Below are 25265 nucleotides of genomic sequence, written 5' to 3' on the forward strand. Positions count from 1 at the left end.
GGGGGGGGGGGGGGATACGATGGACGTATAAAAAAAGAACCAACCAAAAATCCCCCCTCAACAAAACCAAAAACCCCAAAATCAAAAAACCACCCCACCACCACAGTGAAATGTGTCATAATCTGTTGTTGTATGCCCAAAGGTAAAAACGGTGCTTGAAGAATCACTTAATTTAAATGGATACACTTGTGCCAGTCTTCTGCCCAGAAACTATTTGAATTAAAGAAGAATTTCTGAGCTTTAAAGCTGGTCCCTGACTGCTTTTAGTTCATATCAGCTTCCACATATCTGTTCCTTTCCTTGAGGCAGTTTGCCCAATGAAGAAGTCAGCTGGTTAACGAACAAACTGCACGTGTTGGAGGGAGTTAGGAAAGATGGTAAAATGCCCATCTGGTCTATCAGTCTTAAGCACAAGTGTGGCAGCCTTTTGTGACAGTTGGTAACGCAGTGGCCACGTTAGTCATTGCCCGTGTTGTAGGTCTGTCTGCTGACATTTCTGCAACTCCACTCGGCCGTGAGTGAAAAATTATTTGACAGATTAGATCTACTGAGGAGTCTCTGTTTCTGTATGTGTTGGTGAATGACTGAGCATGTACCGAACACTCAATGGGCATGCCCTGTGCTGCACACAGTATTCCTGACACATGTTCACTGAAGTAAGCGAGGACTTGACTGATGAAGCAATTTCTTCAATTATTTCTAAGAAACCTGCTCGTTACCGAAGGGCTATCAGTTATGACAGTAAGGAGTACTACATGCGCCTGGCTTCTGGAAACCCTGCAGTCTTTCAGGATGCTATAGAAGAGAACACGGTGGGTGAAACAACTCAGCAGGAGCCAGAACACGGGGAGGACACTATTGCAAGAGTCAAAGGTGAGATCTTTTGTTCCGCTCTGAACTGTTTTCTTTGAATTGATCTGCCTTTGTATCTTTTCATGCATTTACATTAAGATAAGCATAAGGATCGTGTTGGTTTGCGGTCTTAGCATCATATCAAGCATTTCAGTCTTCAGTAGGTTTTGAAAAGTGAATTTTTCGTGTTCCAGGCCTTTATTCATCCATGTCTCTTCTTCTTTTCCAGGCCTAGTGAAGCCTCCCTTGAAACGCTCTCGCTCTGCTCCTGACGGCGGAGATGATGAGAACCAGGACCAATCGCAGGATCAAATTGTTGAGGGGAGTTCAATTGATGAAGATGAGAAGACTGACAATACAACTTTGCTTCGACTCCTTGAAGAAGGAGAGAAGGTACCGTGTGTCCTTCAGATACACTAAGCACTTACTGTATTGGAATTTCTTCATTACATGTCGCAAGCGTGAGTAAATGTCCAAAGTACCTTCTCTGATCTGCCTCTGAATTTGATTAAATATTTCATCAGCTTCTTCCCTGAAACCAAATGCGTGCTCTGGTTCAAAGAGATCCTGAGCTGAAAACCCTGTGCTGGAAACGTTCTTTTTCTTCCCTCCTGCCTGCTAGGGAAAGAAGAACCTGTCCTGAACTGCAAAGCTACGAGCCATCCCATGCTTGGATTGTTATCCTGTCAGCTTAATGAGTCCAGACAAAAATACATGTTTAAAATATAAATACTGAACTTAATTATTCCCTCAATTAGAATGAAAAAAATTGATAACTAGCATTTTATCCACAAGAACAGTGTTGAGCCACCGTGCTGTGTATTTGCTACCTCGGGCTTTGTCCATCTGAAGTGTACCGGTAAATATATTTGCGATCATAGTTGAGTGGGCTACAGGGTCTAAAATATGCTCCAGCATGATGGTGTGAGTTGGTAAGTGGGTAACTGTATAAATCTATATCATATAGAGGAGGCTTTATTTAACTCCTTTCCCAACTGCTGATTGCAGGCATTAGGTATATCTCTCATTAAGGGGGAAAACAGCAGGATTTTTGTGGTATCTGCAAGGTGTTAAAGCCAGGCTCTGGGGCTCGTACTGATAGAGCAAGGGTCTGAGCCTGATCTCGTTAAGCCGCTTTTGCTCAGTGTCTGCTTCTCACGGCAGATCCAGCACATGTACCGCTGCGCCCGGGTTCAGGGCCTCGACACCAGCGAGGGGCTGCTGCTCTTTGGGAAGGAGCACTTCTACGTCATCGATGGATTTACCATGACAGCCACCAGAGAAATACGGGATATTGAGACGCTGCCTCCAAAGTGAGTAGATTAATAGAGAGTTTCCTCAGTATTTCGTAGCTGAACAAGAAGTATTTAATGAGATTTTTGAGAAGACAACTCCAAAATAATGTCAGATTCAGAAAGACCTCCGAGGCAGTTTCCTTTGTGCTCACAAATTGCTCAGTGTAGTATGGTATGTTGTGAAAATCACCTCCTTCTGTATCTGGTCTCTCATATGAATTAAAGAGATTAATTCTTTTGGTTTCTCTTCTTTTTAATCACTTCTCTCTTGCCTGTTTATGCTCATTTACAGGATGCATGAGCCAATCATACCTAGGGGAGCAAGGCAAGGTCCGAGTCAACTCAAAAGAACATGCAGCATATTTGCATATGAAGATATCAAGGAAGTACATAAAAGGAGATACCTTTTGCAGGTAACCTGGACACTGTATTTGGATTGAGGAGCCGACTTTGGAATTTTTTAGACGACGTTGTCATTTTTTAAAAGTAAAATATATCCTTAACTGAATAGTGTTCAGACAGTGAAGCTATTCACTGCATTGAAACTGAAGTGCTTAAATTGGGCACCCTCGTTTGAACATTTGCCTTACCACAGTTTAGTTTGTTGGGTGTATTAGTGCGTTTTAGCATTTCCAAAATAAAACATCTGACCGCGCTAAGCAAAGTCTGCTTGACCATAATTTGGTGTCAGGTGTAGTACAGTGTGACTTAAGTGGTGCACACCCGACCTTCGGAGGTGATGGGCAAATGTGTTAGTGTTGACATGGCTTTGTCCTCTTCATTTTCAGCCGATTGCGATTGAAGTTTTCTCAGGAGATGGACGGAACTATCTTCTAGCTTTCCAAAAAGGGATTAGAAACAAAGTTTATCAAAGGTATTGTAAAATAACTGAGAGCATTTAATCTGAATATTTGCAAATATTTTTGGTTGAGCTGTGTTTGAACCTCCAGTGACCCAACAACCAGATGCAGATTGTGAGAGTGACGGGTGTTAGGCAGCAGGTTAGTGCTGCCTGGAAAAGCCTCCTAGAAGCACTAATGCCCACGAGCATTAGTGAGCATTCTCCTGAAGCAACCTGCGGGATGCTTCAGGAGAAAAGTCACTCTGGTTTTGTGAAAGACGTTACGTACCTGCTCAAAATGAAGTCTGTACCTGTGCTAAATGCACTCTGTTTCTAAGGAGAAAACATCCCAAGGACAGAAACACTAATCTTAATCTCTTTTTAACTGCTGATGCAGGTTTTTGGCTGTGGTGCCATCCCTAACGGACAGTTCAGAGTCAGTGTCTGGGCAGAGACCAAACACCAGCGTAGAGCAAGGGTAGGTGATTCTGTCCCTCACAAGCTCTGTAGCTCATCGGTTTCAAATAAATGCTGCTTGCATTAAGGTCAGGATTCACTGGAGAGTACTGCAATCTCAATTTAAAATGGGCATTGCCAAAATATGTAACGGCTGATGTTGTGCTCCTGTTATTTGAAATGTACTAATATCATTGGCAGCATTGGTTTGTCTTCTTACTAATTAATACATGCCATCAGGATTAATGTTACTGGTATACTGGTGTGTTCTGAAAGGAATTGGAGTGCCAAAGCCATTAGACTTGTCCAAGTAGTTAAAGATACTTTCCTCATCAGCAGCCTGTTAGATATGTTTGTCATTGCACTGAATTGCATAATCAATGTGCACAATTTTAACAGTATGTGTTTAGATGTAAAAGAAGGCACTGCTAAAGCAAAGAAGGAACAAAGCTCTGTTTTTCTAATTGTTACAATTTATAAGCTTTAATCTTAAAACTTTGGATTGTCATGTGAAAATGTGACTCAGATCTCACTGTTAAGTCAGAAGATGCACTTCCTTCTTCCCATTAGGTCTGGCTTGCTTAGCACTTTAGTGGGAGAAAAATCTGTTACCCAAAGATGGGAAGTAAGTATGAAAATTTTGGGGTTTTTTTTGTATTAAATTTCACATTTTGTAGTGATACGTAATAAACCAGTGCACATAAGTTGCATCATCTTACTTGAAGGGATGGAATATACGGCTATAGAAAGTGTATATCGGCATTTTAGTGTGTAGTGTTTCACTGTGTGATCATCAAATAGGAAATGGTTCTACCGTTGAAGATGCGGGGGGAGGTACTGTAGTAAAAGAGTGAGCATCGTAATATTGAAGTTAAGTGTCATACGCGGGGGGGGAGCTGAATGCTGTCTGGCAGCTCAGATGTTTGGTGGTTGTAAGGTGAACACGTTACAGCGCTGTTATCTGTCTTCCTCAAGAGAGGAGAAATCAGTAACTTCCAGTACCTGATGCACTTAAACACCCTGGCGGGCAGATCCTACAATGACCTCATGCAGTACCCTGTCTTTCCCTGGATCCTCGCAGACTATGATTCAGAGGTAAATATCTCGTCACTCTTGTCAGTAATTTTTTATATGTTGGAGGTTTTGCAAATATTACACCTGGCTCGTACTGCTTTGGTAAAACCGAGGTTTCATCTCCAGTTGTTGGATTCCACCTATTTTGTAACATTTCTCCCACTTCAGAGGGTTGGATGTTAGAGATTCTTGGCTGTGCCATGCAGGCAGGTCCTTGCCTGTGTGGATTTGATGGATGTTGTTAGACTGTGCACAGGTGAGGGCCAGGATAGGTAGCTTGTTCTAAGGCAGTTGCCTCTCCGTGCTGCAGAAGTTCCTATAAGTCTTGGCATTAGCTTTCTACTGCCTGTCCTGAAGGATGTTACACCCACAGAGAATGCATGCTTGTCCAGAAGACTGGTAGGGGCTACTGTGAAATCTGGCCCCACAGTGAAGAATTTGCTTTTGAAAAAGATAAAATATCCTATGAATGCTTTTGTAGACAGCTATTGCCACCAGGCAGACCATAACACACAATATCATTAGGGTGCATGTCAAGCATTCAGGAACAGAATTAAGGGGGAACTGGGGAACAGGATGAAGCCAACAGGGCAGAAATTGTCAGGAGCCCAGATGTGACTGAAAATGAAACCCACTCACACTCTTAGACCAGACTGGAGGACTGTTTTAATCGTATCCAAAATTGCACCTGCTGTGTGTGCAGAAAACAAAGGTGACAGAATCACAGAATCATTCAGGTTGGAAAAGCCCCTGGGGATCACCGAGTCCAACCCTCAGCCTGACACCCCCCCAGGGATGGGGACTCCCCCCTCCCTGGGCAGCCTGTTCCACTCCCTGACCACTCTTGCTGGGAAACATTTGTGTCTCATGCCCATCCTGACCCTCCCCTGTGGCAGTTTCCAGCTGTTCCCTCTTGTTCTGTCCCTGATCCCCTGGGAGCAGAGCCCAGCCCCAGCCTCTCTGCAGTGTCCTGTCAGGAGCTGCAGAGAGGGATGAGGGCTCCCCTCAGCCTCCTCCTCCTCACACTGAACACTCCCAGCTCCTTCCCTGGCTCGTCACAGGATTTATTCTCCAGGCCCTTCCCCAGCCTCGTTGCCCTCCTCTGCCCTCGCTCCAGCCCCTCCAGATCTCTCTCGTGTTAAGGTGCCCAAAGCTGGCAGGCTGAGGGGGTATGTGATATTCGATATGGTAATCAGCCATGTTGAAAGGGTTTGTTGGTGTTTTGGACCTTTTTTTTTTTTAAAGTAAAATTGGTGTCTGTTTTATTTTTAAAGGAACTGGATCTTACAAATCCCAAGACATTCAGAAACCTGGCCAAGCCCATGGGTGCTCAAACAGAAGACAGGTTAGCCCAGTACAAGAAACGATACAAAGACTGGGAAGACCCCAATGGTAAGTAATGACACATCCTGCAGGCAGAGCAGAGGGGACAGGTGCCTGTCACAGGATGGGAGCAAGTCACGATGTTTCATATTCTGGATCAAGAGTTTGGATGCGGATCTACTCTGGCTTTTAGGGTCTCTCCAACAAATACTAAATTAGAGCAAAGGAGTGTTGGTTTTCTCGCTGTGTTGTTTGTTTTAAATCCAAATGGCAGCTTTTGTTTATATGTAAAAATACAGACAAAAGAGTTGCACATTCAGAACAGTTTAACATTGTCTAAAGTCTGGGATGGGCAGGCATGTGAAGCGCACAACCAGCTGACTCTGCTAAAACAGCTTGAGTGCTGCTGCAAGAATACAAGTTGTACAAAGGCATGGGAGGACTTCTGCATTAGCAGTACTCCAGCTTTTTAATTTCTTATCTTAATACATCAGGTTTTTGCTAAGGAAAAGGCATTTTCTTAGCTAGAAAACCCCTAAAACAGAACGAGATGGGATTCGGTTACGTATTCTCGATTTTAGAGCTTCCTTATACATTGAACATAAAACTTGTGTGTTTGGCAAGGCAGCTGTTATATGATACATTTCTTCTCATGTGCTTCTATTGAAGACACAACCCTGTTTAACTACTGTGATGCTGTTCTGTATCAAACAACAGCAGGTGGCAAAGATGTTCATTTCTAGAAGTGAATCAGTATGTTCCAAGTGTATTTATGCAGAGTTTTTGCCAGGAAATTAAGTAAGTAAAAAAGCTGTAAAAAATCTGTAGCCAACAATTCTGAGACTTATTTCTGACCAGGCCTTTAATTTCCACAGTAACCAATAAGGTAAAAAAAACCCTAAACTGTTTCTTCAGTAGAAATCACCGTAGCTGCACCGCAACATTTCAATTAGCTAAAATAAAAAATGACTAACGGTTCAGTATTGCTCTGCAGAAGCAGAATTAGCGCTGCTGAACTGCAGCCAAACCTCAAGTGGTGGCCGTGACAAAACATAAAGCCTTTCAGAGTCTCAAGAATGAAAATTACAAATCATGATAATTGTGTCGAAGGTCACAGAGTAATTAAAATGCAGCACTAATTTAATTTTGTTTTTCAGTTAGTAGTGATTCTGTCACTTTACTGCTTTATTTGTTCTGTATTTATGATTTTTGATCTTCTGCAGGGGAAACCCCAGCTTACCACTATGGGACCCACTATTCATCGGCCATGATAGTGGCTTCCTATCTGGTCCGGATGGAGCCTTTTACTCAGATTTTCTTACGGTTACAGGTAAAAATTGCATCGCCCCACCTTGTGTTTCTATCCTGCTGTACAGTTGAGACCTAAGTGAAAAGTCAGTTATGGTAGAAGAAATATTTTTAGCAGAGTTATTGTTGCCTGGGAGGTTTTTGATGTTTCTTTGTAAAAGATGTAACGGAATTCACATTTCTTTCTTGTATTTTGAACATTTTCCTAAATGTATGCAGAACAAAATATCAGCAGACAAAAAACAAAGCAAGTTTTATTGTGAGAAATACTTTGCTCGTCATGCTTTATTTGTCTGTTGTTGAAAGAATCATATGCCAGTTTAGTTCTGTGCTGGAGGTGTTGAAAGATTGTTATTTGAAAACACTATGTCTGAGAGCTATTTTAGTACTGTGTTAAAATAAACAAATGTTTGCAGAGCCTGGAAGTGTTTGCCAGTTTGATGGGTAGTGGCGTCGGTAACATGACGCGTCAACTATTTTCCTAGACAGAAGCCATCAGAGAAAGAGATTTGTGTTTCTCTGGAAGAGACTATTTGAAATAGGACTAGGTGACTCCTTCCTTGAAATTCTGCATATGTGTATCTCAGTGCTTTATGTTTGCTATTGCTGGGTACCAAAAAGCGGTGCAGTTGTTTAGATCTGTTGCGTTAGAGGAAGAAACGTGCTCTGCTCTGAGGTGCCTGTATTAGGCAGAGGATATTCTGATTTTCTGCCTGGTCAAAATCTGCTGTGCTGAGGTCCTGCCGTGCTGACGTGCTTCTCGCTCTGTCCCGCAGGGTGGTCACTTCGACCTGGCTGACCGAATGTTTCACAGTGTCCGGGAGGCCTGGTACTCAGCCTCAAAGCACAACATGGCAGACGTGAAGGAGCTCATCCCAGAGTTCTTCTACCTCCCCGAGTTCCTGCTTAATTCCAACAATTTTGACTTAGGTAGGCAAAAGGGGCTTCTGAGAGCCGGGCCCAGACAGTCCGACATGAGGAGAGCGTTGTAACACGGGCAGAAAAAGATCGGTTTAACTGCATGAGACAGTGGTACATGACCTGCACATTTTGACGTGAAAGCATAACCAGGACTACTTCTGGTATTTCCTGACACCACAGGTTTATTCAATATTATATTTGACAGTCTGAATGATTCAGAACTCATTGTTTTATCAGGAATTGTTGCTTCCTCTGTGACGCCTCAGATTTATTTTTTCAGATTTGGCAGACAAGAATACTTTCTCAAGCACTGAGTGTTCATTTTAAGTAGTTAACACAAAGTTTATGCTGAGAATTGCTGAACAAAACACTGAACTACCCAAAAATTATTTTTGTTTGAAGTGGCGTTGCTTAGTTGATTTTTATGGGTGTGGGGTTTTTTTTCTTTACCAGTTCAAAATGCACAGGTAATCATGTTTTACGTGGCATTTCTCTGGTTTGCATTTTTCTCTGTATAACTTGCTACTCTGTGATGGTGTCATATTTTTTTAAGCTTTGCAAAATCCGTTTGACAGCCTTCACTTTTAGGACTTTCAAGACAACCTTTAGGAATACTTTAATAGGAAATGTGGCAGTTAGGTTTTGTGAGAGTGATTATTCAACAGGAGACAAATTTCACACCTGTTGGCCATAGGAGATACATGTTCCTTAGTATGTGTGTCACTCTTAACAGTGGCATTAAGCTCTTGTTTTCTGAGCAATGTGCTGTGAATCTAACAGCAATAATAAAGATTAATCAAGTTGTAGGTTTTAATGACCTAAAATGCTTTTTTCAAAATGTACAGTAAGAGAATGGAAGCACAACCTTACAAAAACATAAACAAAGCCAAAAGAACACCCTGCAAAGCCTCTCCCAGGTATATATCACCCAGAAGGGGATGGCCATTACTGGAAAAATGTGGAGGTCTTGTCCGCTTAGCTCTGTGTCTGATAATTTGGGACTGTGGCCATCAGAGTCCTAGAAAGTCTTCATTGAGCATTTGGCGCAAGAGTGAAAAAGGTTTTGTTAGGAGCAGTTGTCAGACACTGTGTGATACTTTTGGTTGTGTGAATTTGAAGCAATCCTGCTCCCCTTCCCCCCAGATAAAAAGAGAGGGAGATTCAAAGTCTGCAGATGCAAGCAGTGTTTCTGCTGGAGCCATGTTCTTGGTACTTGTGTACCCCTGTAAACTTGGAAATTTGAGTGTTCCTCTCAGCTAATAGGAAACGTGGGATCATCTTTTGGAAACAAACGACAAAACGAGAATATAACTTAACAAATACATTTTTAGCAATTACAACATGCCACCATTTAATTTTCTGCGAGGGAAGGGGGCTATCTGGGACCCAGATCAATGCACGTGGCCAGACCATGCCCAGGGAGATCACCAGTGTCTTTGGGTGTGAAGCTTGTGGGGAAAACCAGTTAGCTGTTCACTGGTAGGAAATGAATATTTAGCCTGTACCCCTGTGAGGTGTAGCCGTGCTCGTGGGTAAAACAGTAATTCCCTTCTTTGATGCAGAATGTTTGTATTGTGAAAAAAATAAATCCTGTGATGAAATACTCTTGCACCAAGGCTTCTCAGTACAGTTTACTGTTATGCTGTCTCCAGCTGGGATTTATTTTCTTCAAAATACACTCCACTGACATGCCCTTGCTATATGCATGCTAAACAGATGCCAAATACAGGAAATTATGTCCTCTCTTAAATCGGGGCTAGCACACTTATTCCAGTTTTCCTGGAACGTGGACTGACATAACAAGCTTCTGGTTGTGCAGCAATTGTGGAAGGCTCTTTTACTGGCTGCTGGGAGAGAAAAGCAGAAATTTACTTAAATAGAAAAATAAAGACAAAATAATCAAATACTATCAAAAAATTCAAAAATAATCACGTTCCAAGAGCACTTGATGGCGAAACATAAAGTTTTTGAGTTCAGACTCTGAATTATGAAGTTGTGAAGACTGAGGAGTAATCTCATCAACACCTCTATCTAGAACAGTAATGTTTGTTTTGAAGAGAGCGTGCTGAAGCTCTATCATCATCTTCTAAAGTCTTAGCAAGGAATATGTGAATTCTTCCCCCTGCGAGCAAACTTACATGAAAACTGAAGCACAATTTTTCGTGTTTTATTGTCTGACATTTAAAAATTACATCGTTCTAAAGAAAAGACTGAAATGGCTTGCTTGATGAAGGAAAGGTGTTAGAATTCAATTTTTTAAAAATAATTTTTTTCACCATTGCTGTTACAGTGCGGTTGCAGCACTTGTCTCCAAACTTTCTTTTTTTTTTTTAATAGGTTGCAAACAAAATGGCACTAAACTTGGTGATGTAATACTCCCCCCGTGGGCAAAAGGAGATCCTCGTGAATTTATCAGAGTTCATCGGGAGGTAATTTGCGTTTTAGTCATGACAGTAGAAAACATCCCTTGGGCCAAGGGCCTTTCCACAAATCTCAGCTCAATTTGCGCAGTTTCAGCTACAGTCCGTCAGTCCTGGGCTGTTGGCTAAAGGTCTGTAGAACTGGCATTTCTTCCCCTTCATTTTTGCCTAAGGAGTGCATTGAAAATAAACTTTTCAACGGAAAGCTTTATCAGAACGTAACGGGAATATGTCAAAATACATTCTGCATTTTTCTTTGTGGCAGGTGCGGTAAACTCAACCAGTGACTGATAGGACTAGTTTTAATGCATGCCTTTTGAATTTCAGGCTCTGGAATGTGACTTTGTGAGTGCACATCTGCATGAGTGGATTGACTTGATCTTTGGCTATAAACAGCAAGGCCCTGCTGCAGTAGAAGCTGTAAATGTCTTTCACCATCTCTTCTATGAGGGACAAGTGGACATATATAATATCAACGATCCATTAAAAGAGACAGCTACCATAGGATTCATTAATAACTTTGGACAGATACCAAAGCAGGTATATATACCCTTCGTAGAATTCTTATTTGCCAGATGACACTTGAGTTGAAACGCATTAATAGAGAATGGGAAAGTGTTTTAGGAGTGGAACATCCTAGGACTGTTTTTCCATAAATATTCTTCCAGCGATTTGAAATCTTTTACATTTCCATCATAAACACAACAAAGATCAGCTTGGGGCTTTGCTTGTGAGATTAGAACTGTCTTTTTTTTTTTTTTTTTTTCCCCCCCCTTTTGTACCCTTAAAATGAAGGCTAAATGAATTATGGCATCAAAAAAAAAAAAATTTGTTCTGCTGCTAAGTCACAAGGGGGCAGTGAAAGTGCAACTTCAAAGTAATGCCTAGCCTTCAGGTATCTTAAGTTATCCTGTATTAAAATAATTGCTGTAACAACTTATGCTGTCTTTATTTTTTTTTTACACCAGTCTCTTGGAGTTCTGTAGGGCTCGGTCACATATTTTTTTTGAAGAATCTGTTGAAAGAAACCTCAAAATTTAAATTAAGAAGATAGACTCTTGTAGGACAGCTGTAGTTAAGGAGCTCTATAGACATGTTTTTGGTGCAGATTTAAAGTTTGTATTCTCTTTAAGAGATTAAATTATGAAATGTAATATGAAATCTAAAGTTTTACTGTGTGGGTGTTTATGGGTTTTGGGGGGGTTGAGTGTTTCTCTTTTTTTTTAATAATCAGGCATTTCTTTAGGATGTCTTTGCTGTCCAGTGAAACTTCTAAATGTCATCAGTGAAGTTTTCCAATCCTAGATCTGGTGGAAACCTCAGATACCTTCAGCAGTTCACTGGGAGCCCAACCCACGTATTGAGAACTCTAGGCTAGAGCAGCACATAACGTTTTGGGACAGCCACAGGATATTTCCTGTGGGGACCCACTGATGGCTACCTGTCTCACTGTGTGGAAGGAAGGCTAAAAACTGCTCATCTGTCCTCTGTGGCTGTGTCTCTCCTTTCCCTTCCTTGCTCGCTCTCAATGATCTAGATGGGTAGTGGCTGTCAGCTTTTCTCCTGTTGAGTGATGACCGCTCACTGGATTGTGGTGACAATCAGACATGGCCCAGCTCAAGGCAGATGAACAGATAAGACTGGGGCTGAGAGCAGGGCAGTGGAAGAGCACTGCAGCTCAGTCCAAAGGTCTGCCTCAATCTGCAGATGCCCTTTTAGGTACAAACCTATGATGAGATCTACCAGAAACAGCATGACGCTTTGCTAGGCTGCAGTGAGCTGGAGGAAAATCTAGACTCCTCCTTTAAGTTATTTTTGGTGGTGAGTGCTCTTGGAGAACATTTTTATGTAACTGTAGAGTTTTGGTGTCGCCCTCTGTGACTTTCCAGAGGGGATCTAGAGCAGGCTATCTCAGTGACGTGGCTGCTGTGCGCTTCTTCACTCCTTTGCTGCATGCAGATGTAACATGAGGACTACATCTTTATCCCATCTCTTCCAACAGCAACACCCCTGGTAGACCTGTTTTCCATTTTTAAAAGTTGTGCTGCAGAACATTCCAGAGCTGGCGCTGCCTTTGGAAGAGGGCTCTCAGGACAGAGGGTCCTGGGGTGCCACAGCCCTGGCGGGGCAGAGCAGAATGAATAACCAAGAGGAATGGCCACTTAAAGGAGGGGGTTATTTTTTCTTGCCAGAACTGGTGTTTTTTGGGATCAGTTGTCCTTGTGAATGCTGATGTGTCTTCTCTCTCCATCTTCTCATAGCCCAGCAGACAGGAGGAATGCTGTAGTTCAGGGAGAGCTGTGGCACGTAGGCTTGTTGTTACCCTGTGTACCCAGAGTGTAGGTGTGAGCAGTGGGAACACCTGTGCGTGCTTATAGCTCAGCTCATAGCTCAGCTACCTCAGGTTTATGCATCTTCCCTCTGCTTTGGATAGGCAAATGGGTAACACATCTCAAAGGGCTGTGAGGAAAATAACTTTCAGCCTTGGAATTTCAGTTCTTCTTCCGTAGCCTCTCTGGGAAAGAGTACTTGAAATCTTACAAAATATCACTCAGTGTTTGTGTCTGTCATTTACAATATTATAACACATAGCATCTACCATCTAAGATGTTTATTGTGAATTCATCACATGATAAACTTTAGAGTGTGTCACTGGTGATTGTGGCTTATTAGAAGCGATGCTCAGATTGTTTGATAGTCTGAGATACCAGGAATGGTCAGTGAAGCGGTGAAATGGAAATTCACTCATTAACGAAGAGCTAGGCAGAAGCTAATCAGGTTCAGATGTGTTTCTTGTGCGTGGTTATACGTGGCCCAGTGAGGTGCCCACCCATGCCGTGACTCTTTAGCTGCCGTTTGTGGCACACAGTTTGTTTCAAAGCCAAAATTGAGCTTTGAGTTTGTTGTTTGAGGTTAGAATTTGATACAGTATGAGGTGTCAACTTTGGGATTTTTGCTTGCTTTACTTAGTGGTGGTAGCTTTAAAAATACTTTGCTCATTATATCCTTATTGGATTTTTGTGTTATTTATTGAAGTCTTGCTGAAATGGTTTCCCTAAGTTATCAGTGAACGTTGAGAACAGTTAAGTAACATTTGCTGACCTGCTGTTTTTTTTAGACGGATGGTGGGACGGGCTGGAGATCTTTTTAAGCTTGTGCTCCTGTAAACCTGTGCTTTTTGATGATAATTTCTTGATGAATTTCAGCTCTTTAAAAAACCACACCCACCAAAGCGTGTTAGAAGCCGACTGAATGGAGAGGTGGTGGGAACATCTCTGCCTCCTGGTTCCACAAGTGACAAGATTTTTTTCCATCATTTGGACAACCTGCGGCCATCTCTTGCCCCGGTGAAAGGTAACCTGTAAAATGACAGTAATTATTCCTCTTTCTTTGCCAGAACGATCAAGAGTTTCAGGAAGATTGTCCTTTCCCACGTTTTGCTTAGTTCTGGTGTTCTTAATGCCTGTACTTTTGGGAGAAAGACGTATTTAATGTGTCCTAATGCTGTAAGATTATGTTCTTAGCTACTGTAGTGTACTTGGGAAGCACCAAATCTGTGCCATTTTAATAGAACTGTTTTAAAATAGAGTGATACAATTGGGCTGAAGCACCTTTTTAAAGTTTTATTGTAGATATGCATGGTGCACTGCTTCTAGGCCTCAGTTTTTGCAGTCTTCATAGCAAAAGGATTCTTTATCACAGAGCCAAGAAATACTGAGAAGTGGCAGGAAGGGATGCTGTTGGTAGCTGCACTGAGACAAAAAAGGTAGTTTTTGACTTAATATCTGACATGGGACTGAACAGAAGTTAATTGTCCTTGAGGCAGGTAAATGCTCTATAAAGTGGTTTCTTTCCTGGTTGGTTAAATGAGTCTGTGCCTGCTGTGAAGAGAGAAGGGTGTACTGTTACCCAGGACATAGCAGGGCTGCACTGAAACAGGAAACTAGAAAGCACTTACCTCCATCACAGAATCATCTAGGTTGGAAAAGACCTTGAAGATCATTCAGTCCAACCATTAGTTATATACTTGCAAAGCCTGGGGGAAGAACAGGTAGGTCACCGTGGGCTGTAGTCAGGAATGTGGCCTGTGGGAACGCTTGGCCAAGAAGTTGGTATCGATACCGAGAACTGGCTTGTACTTGTACCCAAAATGGTACCGTCGCTTTTAGTGACCACAGACCTCTTGTCTGAAGAACACCTTATGCAGCATCGCAGGTGAGAGAGAAGCAATTCGTGATCCTCAGGGATCAGATTCCCGCCGGTCCTGCTGATGGGTAGCCCTGCACTTGTTAGGAACGTAGCAAAAATTGCCATCGTCACACAAACGGGTATTTGTATAACCTAGCAAATAAATACAGAGATCCTCTACTGGATCCTCTGTTTTGCAGAGCATCAGGTATTTAAGAGGATGGGATAGTGTTTGTCTGTGCCAGCAATAAAATATAACCCCATCTTCTTGTCTAGAGCTCAAGGAGCCTGTGGGACAGATCGTGTGTACTGATAAAGGCATTCTGGCAGTAGAACAGAACAAGGTTCTCATCCCACCTACGTGGAATAAAACTTTTGCTTGGGGCTACGCAGACCTCAGCTGTAGACTGGGTACCTACGAGTCGGACAAGGTTTGTAATCTGACATTTGCTTCAGTGATGAATAGACCAAAAGCACTGAGTACTCAGTAGTGGAAAAAATCTGAACAACGGAAATATTTCACACGTGAATGAAATAATCTTGTACTGCATGTGTTTTATTGCTCCCTATCTGGTGCTCTTCACCAGAACACTAGCAGAATGACATACACTGATCAAGAATAATTTTTTACCCGGGATGCAACACATGAATGAGTTAAATCTGTGCAGCCAAAGCTCATCTCTCATGTCCTCGCGGGAGGCATCTTATGGCAGAGGCTGGAATTGCTTCTGTTTGAGGAAAAGCTGCATAAGGGGTATCTTAGTTACCTGATGGTCCAGCATGGAGGGTGGCACTCAGGTTTTTATTTTTACCCTACCAAACACTAATTCTTGCAAGTAATTCTTCTTTTGTTTTCTGTATTCTTAGGCAGTAATTGTTTATGAATGTTTGTCAGAATGGGGTCAGATACTGTGTGCCATTTGCCCCAACCCCAAACTAGTTATCACTGGAGGAACCAGTACAGCAGTGTGCGTGTGGGAAATGGGCATCTCCAAAGAAAAAGCTAAAGCACTCACTCTAAAACAGGTAAAATACAATAAGTCTGCCTTTTACATAAGCTGTGTTACAGAAGCAAAGGAATTCTGAAAGGGGTGTTGTTCACAGAGTAAGGTTTGAAAGCACGAGTCTGGCCAGCCTTTGGAGAACTGAATAGTCGAGGTACTGACCTGCACTGAAAGTGGGCAAAATGCATCTTCAAAATTGCATCGGCTTTAAGGACAGTTAATCACCAGGAGCTTTTTGGAGAGACAGGGAATTTGGTAGCAATGTTAACAAAATGACAGAGGTGTGCTTTGTGAAATCAGTGTTGTGTGTAAAATACCCCCCTCTGAAAACTCTTGTCAGGGAGGGCAGTGAAGGAGACTGGCTTAAAGGTTCCTTTTCTAATTTTTTTTATTACTTTTTTCTTTAAAAACTATATATTTAAATTACACTTCCATGCAAAACTTCGCTCTTCTGGCAGGTGTGTTTGTGGAGCAGAGTATACTTGTTCAGGATCACCTTGAGTTGTTCTTGCTTTGTTAATTCAAAGCATCAACTTTTAGTCTTAACAAGCAAGCACCTGTGCTTTCAAGTCAGTTGCAGCTGAGTGCAGAATAAGTCTTGTGTGTTTACTAAAGAAAAAAAAAAAAACAACCACCACAAAATCCACCTACAACCAAAACAACCCCCCCCAACTACCTCAAAATACTCTAAAAGTTCTGTATCATTGTTACAGGGAGCGAGGTTGTTAAGCGTTACTGTTCCTGTTAGCATCTTAATAGCAGAACTTTTTCTGGAGGAGAGATTCCACTCAAACTGAAGAGAAGAAATTCAGAGAATTATTTCATCATTTCCCCTTTATTGTTTCACTTTAGCCAATGTTTTGAGTTGAGTAAGCTGCAGTAATCTGACTCTATTCCAGTCTCTTGTTACAATGGTTAGGTAAAGCCTAAAATTTCAAAGCAGTGTCTAATACAAGTAGACGCTTGTAATTTTTTGCTCCTTTCAATTGACTTTCCCTTCTTGCTTGCAACTCTTCCTTTTTTTTATCTCTTCTCAAACATGAACAGAAGTTTAGGCAGGAGCCATTTTGTGTTTACAAAGAGTTTCTGTTTTCAAAATATAATTTCACCAGGGGTGAAATTTATTTATTTATAAATAAATGTATTTATTATTTTGGGGGTTTTATTTCAATAGAAGGCTGTATAATGTTAGACCCTTGAAACCTGGTTTTGTGAGAGTTCTTTTTAAATGGAAACAAATATTGCTTTTGTCATGTTCGATTATGAAAATAGTTGCCAACTGAATACCTGTAGGTCAGTTGCATCTTCTGATATGTAAACATATTCACGTTTACATTATCTGAATCTTTTCAGATAAGTGGGTTTTATGTGGTGATTTTTGTGCTCCCTCCTGATGGCAGCTTGTTCCTCCTGACTTCTGTTTTGCAGGCGTTGCTGGGTCATACTGACACCGTCACATGCTTAACAGCATCTCTGGCTTATCACATAATTGTGAGTGGATCACGGGATCGCACTTGCATCATCTGGGACTTGAATAAACTCTCTTTTCTAACACAGCTTCGAGGCCACAGGGCTCCAGTTTCAGCACTCTGTATAAATGAATTAACGGTAAGGAGCAAATACCATTCACCAACCTGAACTGGGAACAGTAGCAAGAGTCAGAAATTGTTAAAACTGAAGAAAAACAAACCGGGCTCTCCTGTTAGTTTGGCAAAACTCGTATCACTCAGCTGAAAACTAATTAGCTGCTTTAGGGAATAATTTGCATCTTTTGTCCAGAGATGTACATGGATTTATTCCATCACAGCATCTTGATCTCGGAAGGGCTTATTAACAGTGTTGGCAGCTGTATGGCTAGTGTGGCCTTCAAAGCGGCTTGTCAAACCTGCCACAGGAGTGAAGAAAAGATTTTGGCATGTGATCTCGGTTGTCTTCTACTCTCTTACACTTGACGTGAAGGAAGAACAAAATACCATGGATGAAGCCACGGTGATGATTGTAACAGAAACAGACATATCCTATAAGTTCCAGACTGCCATTTATCCAACTCGATCATTTATCCATGCATGTCAGAGAATTTGCCTGAGTTAAAACTTCACATAGCCAGTCCATCAGGGCTGGATGGACCATGTTGCAACTGGAGCAGATGTAGTGGTTGAAATGGAGGCAAAACGTGGCTGTGATTGAGGGAAGGGGGAGCAAGAGGCACAGTTTATTAGCTGCTAGTAAGTGGTCCGTCGACTGTAGTGATGCCAGTGTTTCAGACTGCAGCTCCTGTTTCCCCTCTGCACTAGTTTGGACCATCTCTTGCTCTTTTCCCAATGAGGAAGCAAATGAAATTTGAAGTGGTATGTATTTGTGAAAAAGCACGGAGTCAGTGTGAGCAGAGTCTTTGAAAACTTCTCAGGGAAAATACTGAAAGTAGGCTGTTGGATTGTTACACTATGAAAGGTGGAGGAATGGGTCTACTCATGCTGTAAATACAACAAATAGGTTGCTACTCAGTCTGGTTTTCTATGTACTATTTAAAAAAAAAATGGGTATCGTCCTAAAGATTTCTTTAGGTGGCCAAACTCAGCTTGAATAGAACTCCCTGAAAATTGCCAGCCTTGATGCCTGAACTTGGCTTTATAAATGAACCCGGCTTCTGGTTTTGGTGAAGAAAACCTGAGACCTGTATTGAAATCCGGCCGTGTTTGTCTTTGCAGGGGGATATTGTATCCTGTGCTGGCACTTACATCTACGTATGGAGCATTAATGGCAACCCCACTGCAAGTGTAAACACGTTCACCGGCCGAAGCCAGCAAATAATGTGTTGCTTTGTGTCTGAGATGAACGAGTGGGATACCCAGAACGTCATAGTAACGGGGCATTCGGACGGAGTTGTCCGGGTAAGTACTGGGAATCGCTGCTTGGAAAAATAAATTTAGAGAAGTCGTGTCTGTCCAGGTGCTGTGCTGGGGTGCTCCTCTGGCACGGGGAGCCCTGCAGGAAGGAGGGGATCTAGCCCGGGCAGATGGTGCAGCCTGCTTTTGGTGCTGTTCCTGCACAGGGCCGTGCACTCTGTCCTGTCTGCCTGTTAAAGGGACAGTGATCCATGGAAACCCCCTTCAGTGAGCTGCCCATTCCTGAGCGCACTCTCTGTTTTCTTTCTCCTCTTGGATGCACCCGTTGCCATGTGGTAACTAGCCATAGTTAGCAGCACCCATTTCCCTTCCTGCTTTATTTTGGTCACCAGCTTTCATGCCTGGAGATGGTAGGTTTTTCTTGACTGTTTTTGTTCTACACACCTCGAGGCAACTAGTTTTGCTGTGTAGAAAGGAAAGAGGAACTTCATGGCAGTTCTGACCCAACTTCCAGTACGTTGCTGTGTGCAGTCCTGGGGTCTGCCTTAACCAGAGCCTGCTGGTCAGGTTGCTATGTGAGTGGATTTTGTTACAGTTTATTAGCTGCTAGTAGTTTAGTAACAGTTTCTTGTGTTGTTAGTTAACACCTTAGTCAAACAGCTGAGATGTTAAATAACGGCACGAGACGCGTTCGCCTGTGATTCACACACGACCACAGGTGTCCTCTTACAGTGTCTAGCCCCCAAAGCCAGGGTTAATATGGAGATGTGACCTGCCTCTCCTGCTACCAGCGCAGACACACCGTTCTAACGAGCCATCTTAACACTAGAAGTAGCTCAGAAGAAAGCTGAGAGTTCAGTACATGCCCTGTGCTTATCCCCTGTCCCTCCAGTTCTGGCGGATGGAGTTTTTGCAAGTACCAGAAACACCAGCTCCAGAGCCTGTGGAGGTGCTGGAAATGCAAGAGGACTGTCAGGAAGCACAAATAGGTATGTCTTTGCCTATATGTATATGCTTGCGTATAGCAAAGATCAGATAAAAGTGCTTTGTATTTGCCTTTTATCTCATCTTCCTTATGTGTAGACAAAGCCCTGTGGTTATGCAGTGCAGAGTGGAGGACTGAAGTTTTGTCTCAAAAGACAATAGAGATCCGGTGGGCATAATAAATAAAACATCTTTGCTCACCACCTTGCTTATGGTAGTTTCAAACTGCTGGGAGTAAGAAAAAGTCATGCCCGTCTTAGCTTTTCTTTCTGTGAAGTTTGAACTTTTCTCTGGGCAGCTCTTTCTGCTATCAGTGAACTCAACGGATGCTACCATTGTCCAAAAGCTAGATTTGATTTTTTGGTTTTTTTTTTTTTCCAAATGGATTTATAGCATAACAGCATCTACTTGATGGATCAGTATGCTGTTTAGACAAGTAGTGCTGGCCATATCATTCTCCCTTGTTGGACAGTTTTGGCCTGTGTTTGATGGGCGTTTCTTTTGGCCATCTCATCTTCCTATTGCCTTCTTCGTATTGAAGATATGAGCTGGGTTTGGATCTGGATTGCACAATACTCAGTAATTATTTTTTTTAACACAGCTTTTTTTTTTTTCTTCAGTGGCACTAGGAATATCAATATCTTCATCAGGTGCTTTTTTTATTAACAAAAACTTGTTATTGACAAATCTGCATCATGTTTCTCAGTTAAGTGGAATTTCAGCATAGCTGACTGCTTACTCAAGTTTTGCTGATTTGTTTTTGTTAACTTGAGCATGGTTTTGAAAATTTTACTCATTGTGTCTATTGTAGCCCACCTCAGACTATCATAGGAAATAGCTTTAGCTAAGGAGTGCTGTTTTCTGACAGACCAATGCAAAAAAGATGAGTAGTGGGATTCCTGGCAGGAGCTTTGAAAGGCCTGCGTGCAGTTTCCCTCTGGTTGTGCTGTGGTGGTACCTGTTGAGCTGTAGGTAGCGCAGCAGCAGATTAGGGGAAAAAGTGGTCTTAAAATAGCCCTGCTAGCAACACGTTCTCTCCCGTTGGGTGAATCCAGGGCAGGAAGCCCACGAAGAGGACAGCAGTGACTCTGAGGCGGACGAGCCGTGTATAGGCCAAGACACAAAGCTGCAGGAGAGCCAGAGTCAACCGAGCAGCACCAGCCACAGGCCAAGGTCATCGTCAAACCGAGCAGCAGCAGCGTGGTCAGCAGACAGTGGCTCTGACGACTCCAGGCGTTGGTCAGACCAGCTCAGCTTGGACGAGAAAGATGGCTTTATCTTTGTGAATTATTCAGAGGGACAAGCAAAAATGCATCCCCATGCTCAGGTTAACCACCCGCACCCCAGCTACGCTGAAGCACGGCACTACAGCAAGCTTAAACCAGGTAAAAGAAATGGGGCACGCTTCCTCTGTCAGATAAACGTGCTGTGACCCATAGGGCAGTCTAAGAGCTCTGTCTGTGCAGCTTTGAGCAGGGTTGGCCGATAAATTCAGAAATGGCTGTCAAAGAGAAAAACTGGCCTGCGAAAGGCTGCGTGTTGTTCAAGCTTTTTCTGAGAAGCTGTGATCAGTTTACCCTGGCCAGCAGCTAAGCCGCTCCCTTGCCACCACCACCACAACCCCCTGCAGTGGGATGGTGGAGAGCACAGAAAGCAAAAAAGCAAAGGAGCTCACGAGTTGAGATAAAAGGATAGTCATAATCAGTGAAGGAGTGAGGGAGACAAAACAAGTGATGCAAAGGCAATCACTCGCCACCTCCCGCAGGCAGAATGATGACCAGCCAGTCCCTGAGCAAATGGCTACCTTCCCCAGAACCTCTCCTCTCAGTTCTATTGCTGAGCATGATCTTAGATGGTGTGGAATATCCTTTCGGTCAGTTGGAGTCAGGTCTCCAGCTTCTGTCCCCTCCCACCTTTATTGCACACCTCCAGATTCCTGACGGGGGATGGAGGGAGAAGTGGGGAAAAAGAGAGAACCTTGACACTCTGCGAGTACTGCTGAGTAACAGCCAAAACACTGTATGTCACCAAAATTACTTCAGTCACACCAAACACAGCATCATTTGAGCTTTCATGAAGAAAATTAATGACATTTGGAAATCTGAGTCTTGACCTCAAAAATAAAATCATTTAATAAAATAATTATGTTATGGCAGTCATCATGCTTTGGTGCAGGGTGTCTCTGTGTCATGTAACCATTCTCTGCAGCTCTGGGGCTCTGTGCATTGTTATCTATCTTCTCCTTTCTTACATGCATTGGGAAGCAGTTGAAAAATGAGTTTTCCCTAAGTCATAGAGTTATTTCTGGGGGGAGATTTTTTTTTTTCTGCAAAGTCACACGTACAGGTAAGCTGGGGGAGGAAGGAACAAAAACAAGAAAAAGAAAATTTGCTTTTTCCCCTCCTACTTCTCTCTCCTTTTCAGGATACAGATGGGAGCGTCAGTTGGTGTTTAGAAGCAAACTAACTATGCACACAGCATTTGATCGCAAAGACAACGCACATCCAGCAGAAATCACTGCTCTGGGCATCTCTAAGTGAGTATCCCCAAGCGATTGCTTAAAACATTTTTTGGGTGTTGTCAGTGGGAGGTGGCATGAAGCGGCTGTTGTTCTTCGCGTAACACTGTTCTGTGCTGCTTCTGCTTAGGGGCAGCCTTGTTAAAGGACTGACTTATAAAAAAAAGCTAAAATGAGTAGACTTATTCAGCTGTGTTACATAGTGTCATTATAGCTCTGCTTGTCAGTCAGACCCGGCTGGTGGTTGGACGTTTTACCTACTCTGACATGTAAAATCCATCATCAGCGTCCGCGTGTCACTGTGCCAGAGTTGTTGCAAGAATGCTTCTGCTCTTTTCCCGCAGGGATCACAGCAGAATTCTGATCGGGGATGGTCGAGGCAGAGTGTTCAGCTGGTCCGTAAGCGATCAGCCTGGCCGCTCTGCAGCTGATCATTGGGTGAAGGACGAGGGGGGAGACAGCTGCTCGGGCTGTGCAGTCCGTTTTTCGCTCACGGAGAGGCGTCACCACTGCAGGAACTGTGGACAGCTCTTCTGCCAGAAGTAAGCCAGCCAACAGTCTCCCTCGGGCTCTTTTCCATACAGAATTTTAGGCTGGGCAAAGCTGTTGCATAGCACGGAACTCTGCTGAAAGCCTGAGGTTTCCCTTACCTAAACAGAACTGATGAAGAAAAAACATCAAAACTCGCCAAATTTTCAGGGGGGAATTAGAAAAGGCATCTGTCTTCTTAGCCCCTTTGTAAATCCAGTTAGTGAGACAGGCCCTGGGAGAGAATGAAATCTGCTTGCAGCTTTGAAAACCTTCCTGTCACCCACCTGAGCAAAACTCTAGACAAACGAGCTTAGCAAAGAAAACAAACAGGAAAAAAATCCACCACCCATAACTTCTTTTGCAGCAGCTAGTTGATCTTGTCAGTCTACAAGCAACCTGCTCAAAATGTGAACTGTGTGCAGGACTGTAAGGGTCCTGCCTCAGACAGGACAGGGCATGACATGGAGGGGGGGGAGTGTAGCAGGAACCCCCTTATTTGCAGGACGAGGCTGTGAGACAAGACACACACCAATATGGTTAACAGTCAAGCTCCCAATCTTTATTAGAAAAACAAGTCCTTATATATTCCTGTGACAGCAAATCCATGTGTTGCTCTGGCGCATGCTCATTTCAAAAATTCATTCCTCTCAGCACTTTCAACAAGTGCTACTCAGCCTCCACAACTGGTAGATAAATTTCTGCTTTGTTATTCTACAGATTCCTTTGTTATCTGTTTCTTCCCTAATGAGTAAAAATACTTTCACTTTTAGCCATTGTTAATCTAGACACCGTTAGTCTTCTAACACAAGTGCGTCACTAATTTAGACATTGTTAATCTTCTAACTTGAATGCTGATGACACTTTTACATTGTCAGTGATGCAGATGGTTTTCGACCCGGCATACTCACCCACATGTGAGCTCCCCTCACCCGGGAGCTGAGGTCAGAGTCTCTCCTCTGGTCCACTGCATCACAGACAGCATCTCTAGTCTCATCTCTGTAGTTATACTTTGAGTCTAAACTGGTGACAACAGCTGTTTTTAAACCACCTCTCACGCAGTGTCATTGCAGTGATCCTGCGGTGATCACCAGAGTTAAATTCTACTTCTTCCGCCGCGTTGCTTTTTTTTTTTTTTTTGTCAAGATAAGTTTGGACAGTTTTCTGGTATTTGAAATCACAATGAGAATGTCCACCCCCAGACGGAAAATGGCCGGGTTGGGAGAGGCCCCTGTGTTCACGGCAGTGTTTGTTTTCCTCTACAGGTGCAGCAGATTTCAGTCCGAAATCAAGCGTCTGAAGATTTCCTCCCCAGTCCGAGTCTGCCAGAACTGCTTCTACAACCTGCAGCATGAGCGGGGTTCAGAGGAGGGACCCAGAAACTGACGGGGCCTGGGCAACGGAGACCCCATCCAGCCCCGCCATCGCTCCGAGAACTAGTGAGAGTATGGTGCAGCGATCAGAAGGGATTAGAATCTTGTCTGTTTACACTTAAGTTTATTCTGAGTTTGAAGCACTCAAAAGTGAAAAGGGATCATTGAATTGATTGGTGTTGACGGAAGGTAAATGAGGCTAAGAGTATAATGAAGTGAAGAGTGAGGCCCAGGAGGACGTGATTAATAACCACAAATCCAATGGATCTGTCAACCCCTTAGACCCGTGTTGACAACGCTATCGAGAAAATCCTCACTTACCCTAAACACCCGTTCTTGTCTTGTTTTTGTAGAGCTAGTCATCTTTATCGGGGGGAGGGGGTGGGGAAGGCTTTTTAGAAGATAGTTGTAAATCTGCCTTCTTCGCAAGCAACTGTGTATATTGTAAATAGGTATAATGGCCTTTTTATCTAAATATGAACTTAACTGCTTGTTACATGGGACTTCAGATTAACCACTATACTTTGTGTGGCATCTTTATCTCATCTATCAATTTAAATACGAATGTTTAAAAAAAAATAATCAAAAACTCGAAGGCATTATGCGTATTTCTGTTAAAAAATCAAGTCTGTGCATGTTTGTTCTTTCAGTTGCCCACAGTATCTTAATTTAAGTAAGGCTATTCATAGAATTACATGGATTTTTTCAAAAGAAAACATTTTTGAGAATAGGACTTGGAGTATTTTATTCTAGCTGTAAGATAACCAGGAACTAAATTGTACACTTGTGTTGCATTTTATACCAAACTCTTGACCACCTCAGTGTTGTTCATATTTAATAAGGCCTCTTTTATACATGTCAGAGCTGCAGTTTTGTTAATTACCTAATGTTCATTAGCAGCTGATTCATGCAGTGCAAGAACCAGCTTTTACCTTCTTTAGTCAATAGCAATTGGCTTGCTTTATAGGTACAGAATGAATTCCTTGTGCATAAAATTTAACCGCTCTTGTCCTCTAGCTTGTTTGCAAAAAAACTTTTTGGAACAATAGGCATTACTCTAAACCAGGGTGATATTAGTCATGTCAGAAATGCTTGGAAGTTATCTTGGTGTTTCAGCACATGGCCTCAACTTGAGGACGGCAGTAGATTTCCATTATGGTTTTTAAGTTCCAATATGAATTTAATTGCAGTATTTTTTTACTACTCTGTCATTTATTTTGCACTACATGTGGGATGAAGTAGAGACACTGATATCCACTGGGATTGGAACACGTGCATTGGGTAGGCCCATGGACTTAATTTCTGAATGAGGTCTTGCCAGTGGGTTTTAGGCT

At 42.7% G+C, this 25265-nt stretch overlaps 1 protein-coding gene across 4 annotated transcripts in view; it reads left to right on the top strand.

Moving 5' to 3' along the window:
* The window catches only part of WDFY3 (WD repeat and FYVE domain containing 3), a 142576-nt gene extending 118066 nt beyond the window's left edge, over positions 1-24510 (top strand). For 3 of the 4 annotated variants that reach the window (XM_026847528.1, XM_026847527.1, XM_026847529.1), the window contains 23 exons: positions 705-873; positions 1082-1245; positions 2017-2165; positions 2440-2560; positions 2936-3021; positions 3386-3466; positions 4015-4069; positions 4420-4539; positions 5793-5910; positions 7065-7171; positions 7926-8079; positions 10408-10499; positions 10818-11030; positions 13697-13844; positions 14955-15109; positions 15546-15704; positions 17111-17290; positions 18391-18573; positions 19421-19517; positions 20568-20897; positions 21937-22048; positions 22375-22572; positions 23824-23944. In XM_026847528.1, coding sequence (XP_026703329.1) covers positions 705-873; positions 1082-1245; positions 2017-2165; positions 2440-2560; positions 2936-3021; positions 3386-3466; positions 4015-4069; positions 4420-4539; positions 5793-5910; positions 7065-7171; positions 7926-8079; positions 10408-10499; positions 10818-11030; positions 13697-13844; positions 14955-15109; positions 15546-15704; positions 17111-17290; positions 18391-18573; positions 19421-19517; positions 20568-20897; positions 21937-22048; positions 22375-22572; positions 23824-23944 — 3312 coding nt within the window. Of the gene's footprint in view, positions 1-704; positions 874-1081; positions 1246-2016; positions 2166-2439; positions 2561-2935; positions 3022-3385; positions 3467-4014; positions 4070-4419; positions 4540-5792; positions 5911-7064; positions 7172-7925; positions 8080-10407; positions 10500-10817; positions 11031-13696; positions 13845-14954; positions 15110-15545; positions 15705-17110; positions 17291-18390; positions 18574-19420; positions 19518-20567; positions 20898-21936; positions 22049-22374; positions 22573-23823 lie in introns of all 4 variants that reach the window. The other variant, XM_026847526.1, reaches the window with a different exon arrangement.
* Positions 24511-25265: the final 755 nt, after the last annotated feature.

Source organism: Athene cunicularia, assembly GCF_003259725.1.
Source record: "Athene cunicularia isolate RWA chromosome 4 unlocalized genomic scaffold, athCun1 chr4_part2, whole genome shotgun sequence".
Lineage (NCBI taxonomy): Eukaryota > Metazoa > Chordata > Aves > Strigiformes > Strigidae > Athene > Athene cunicularia.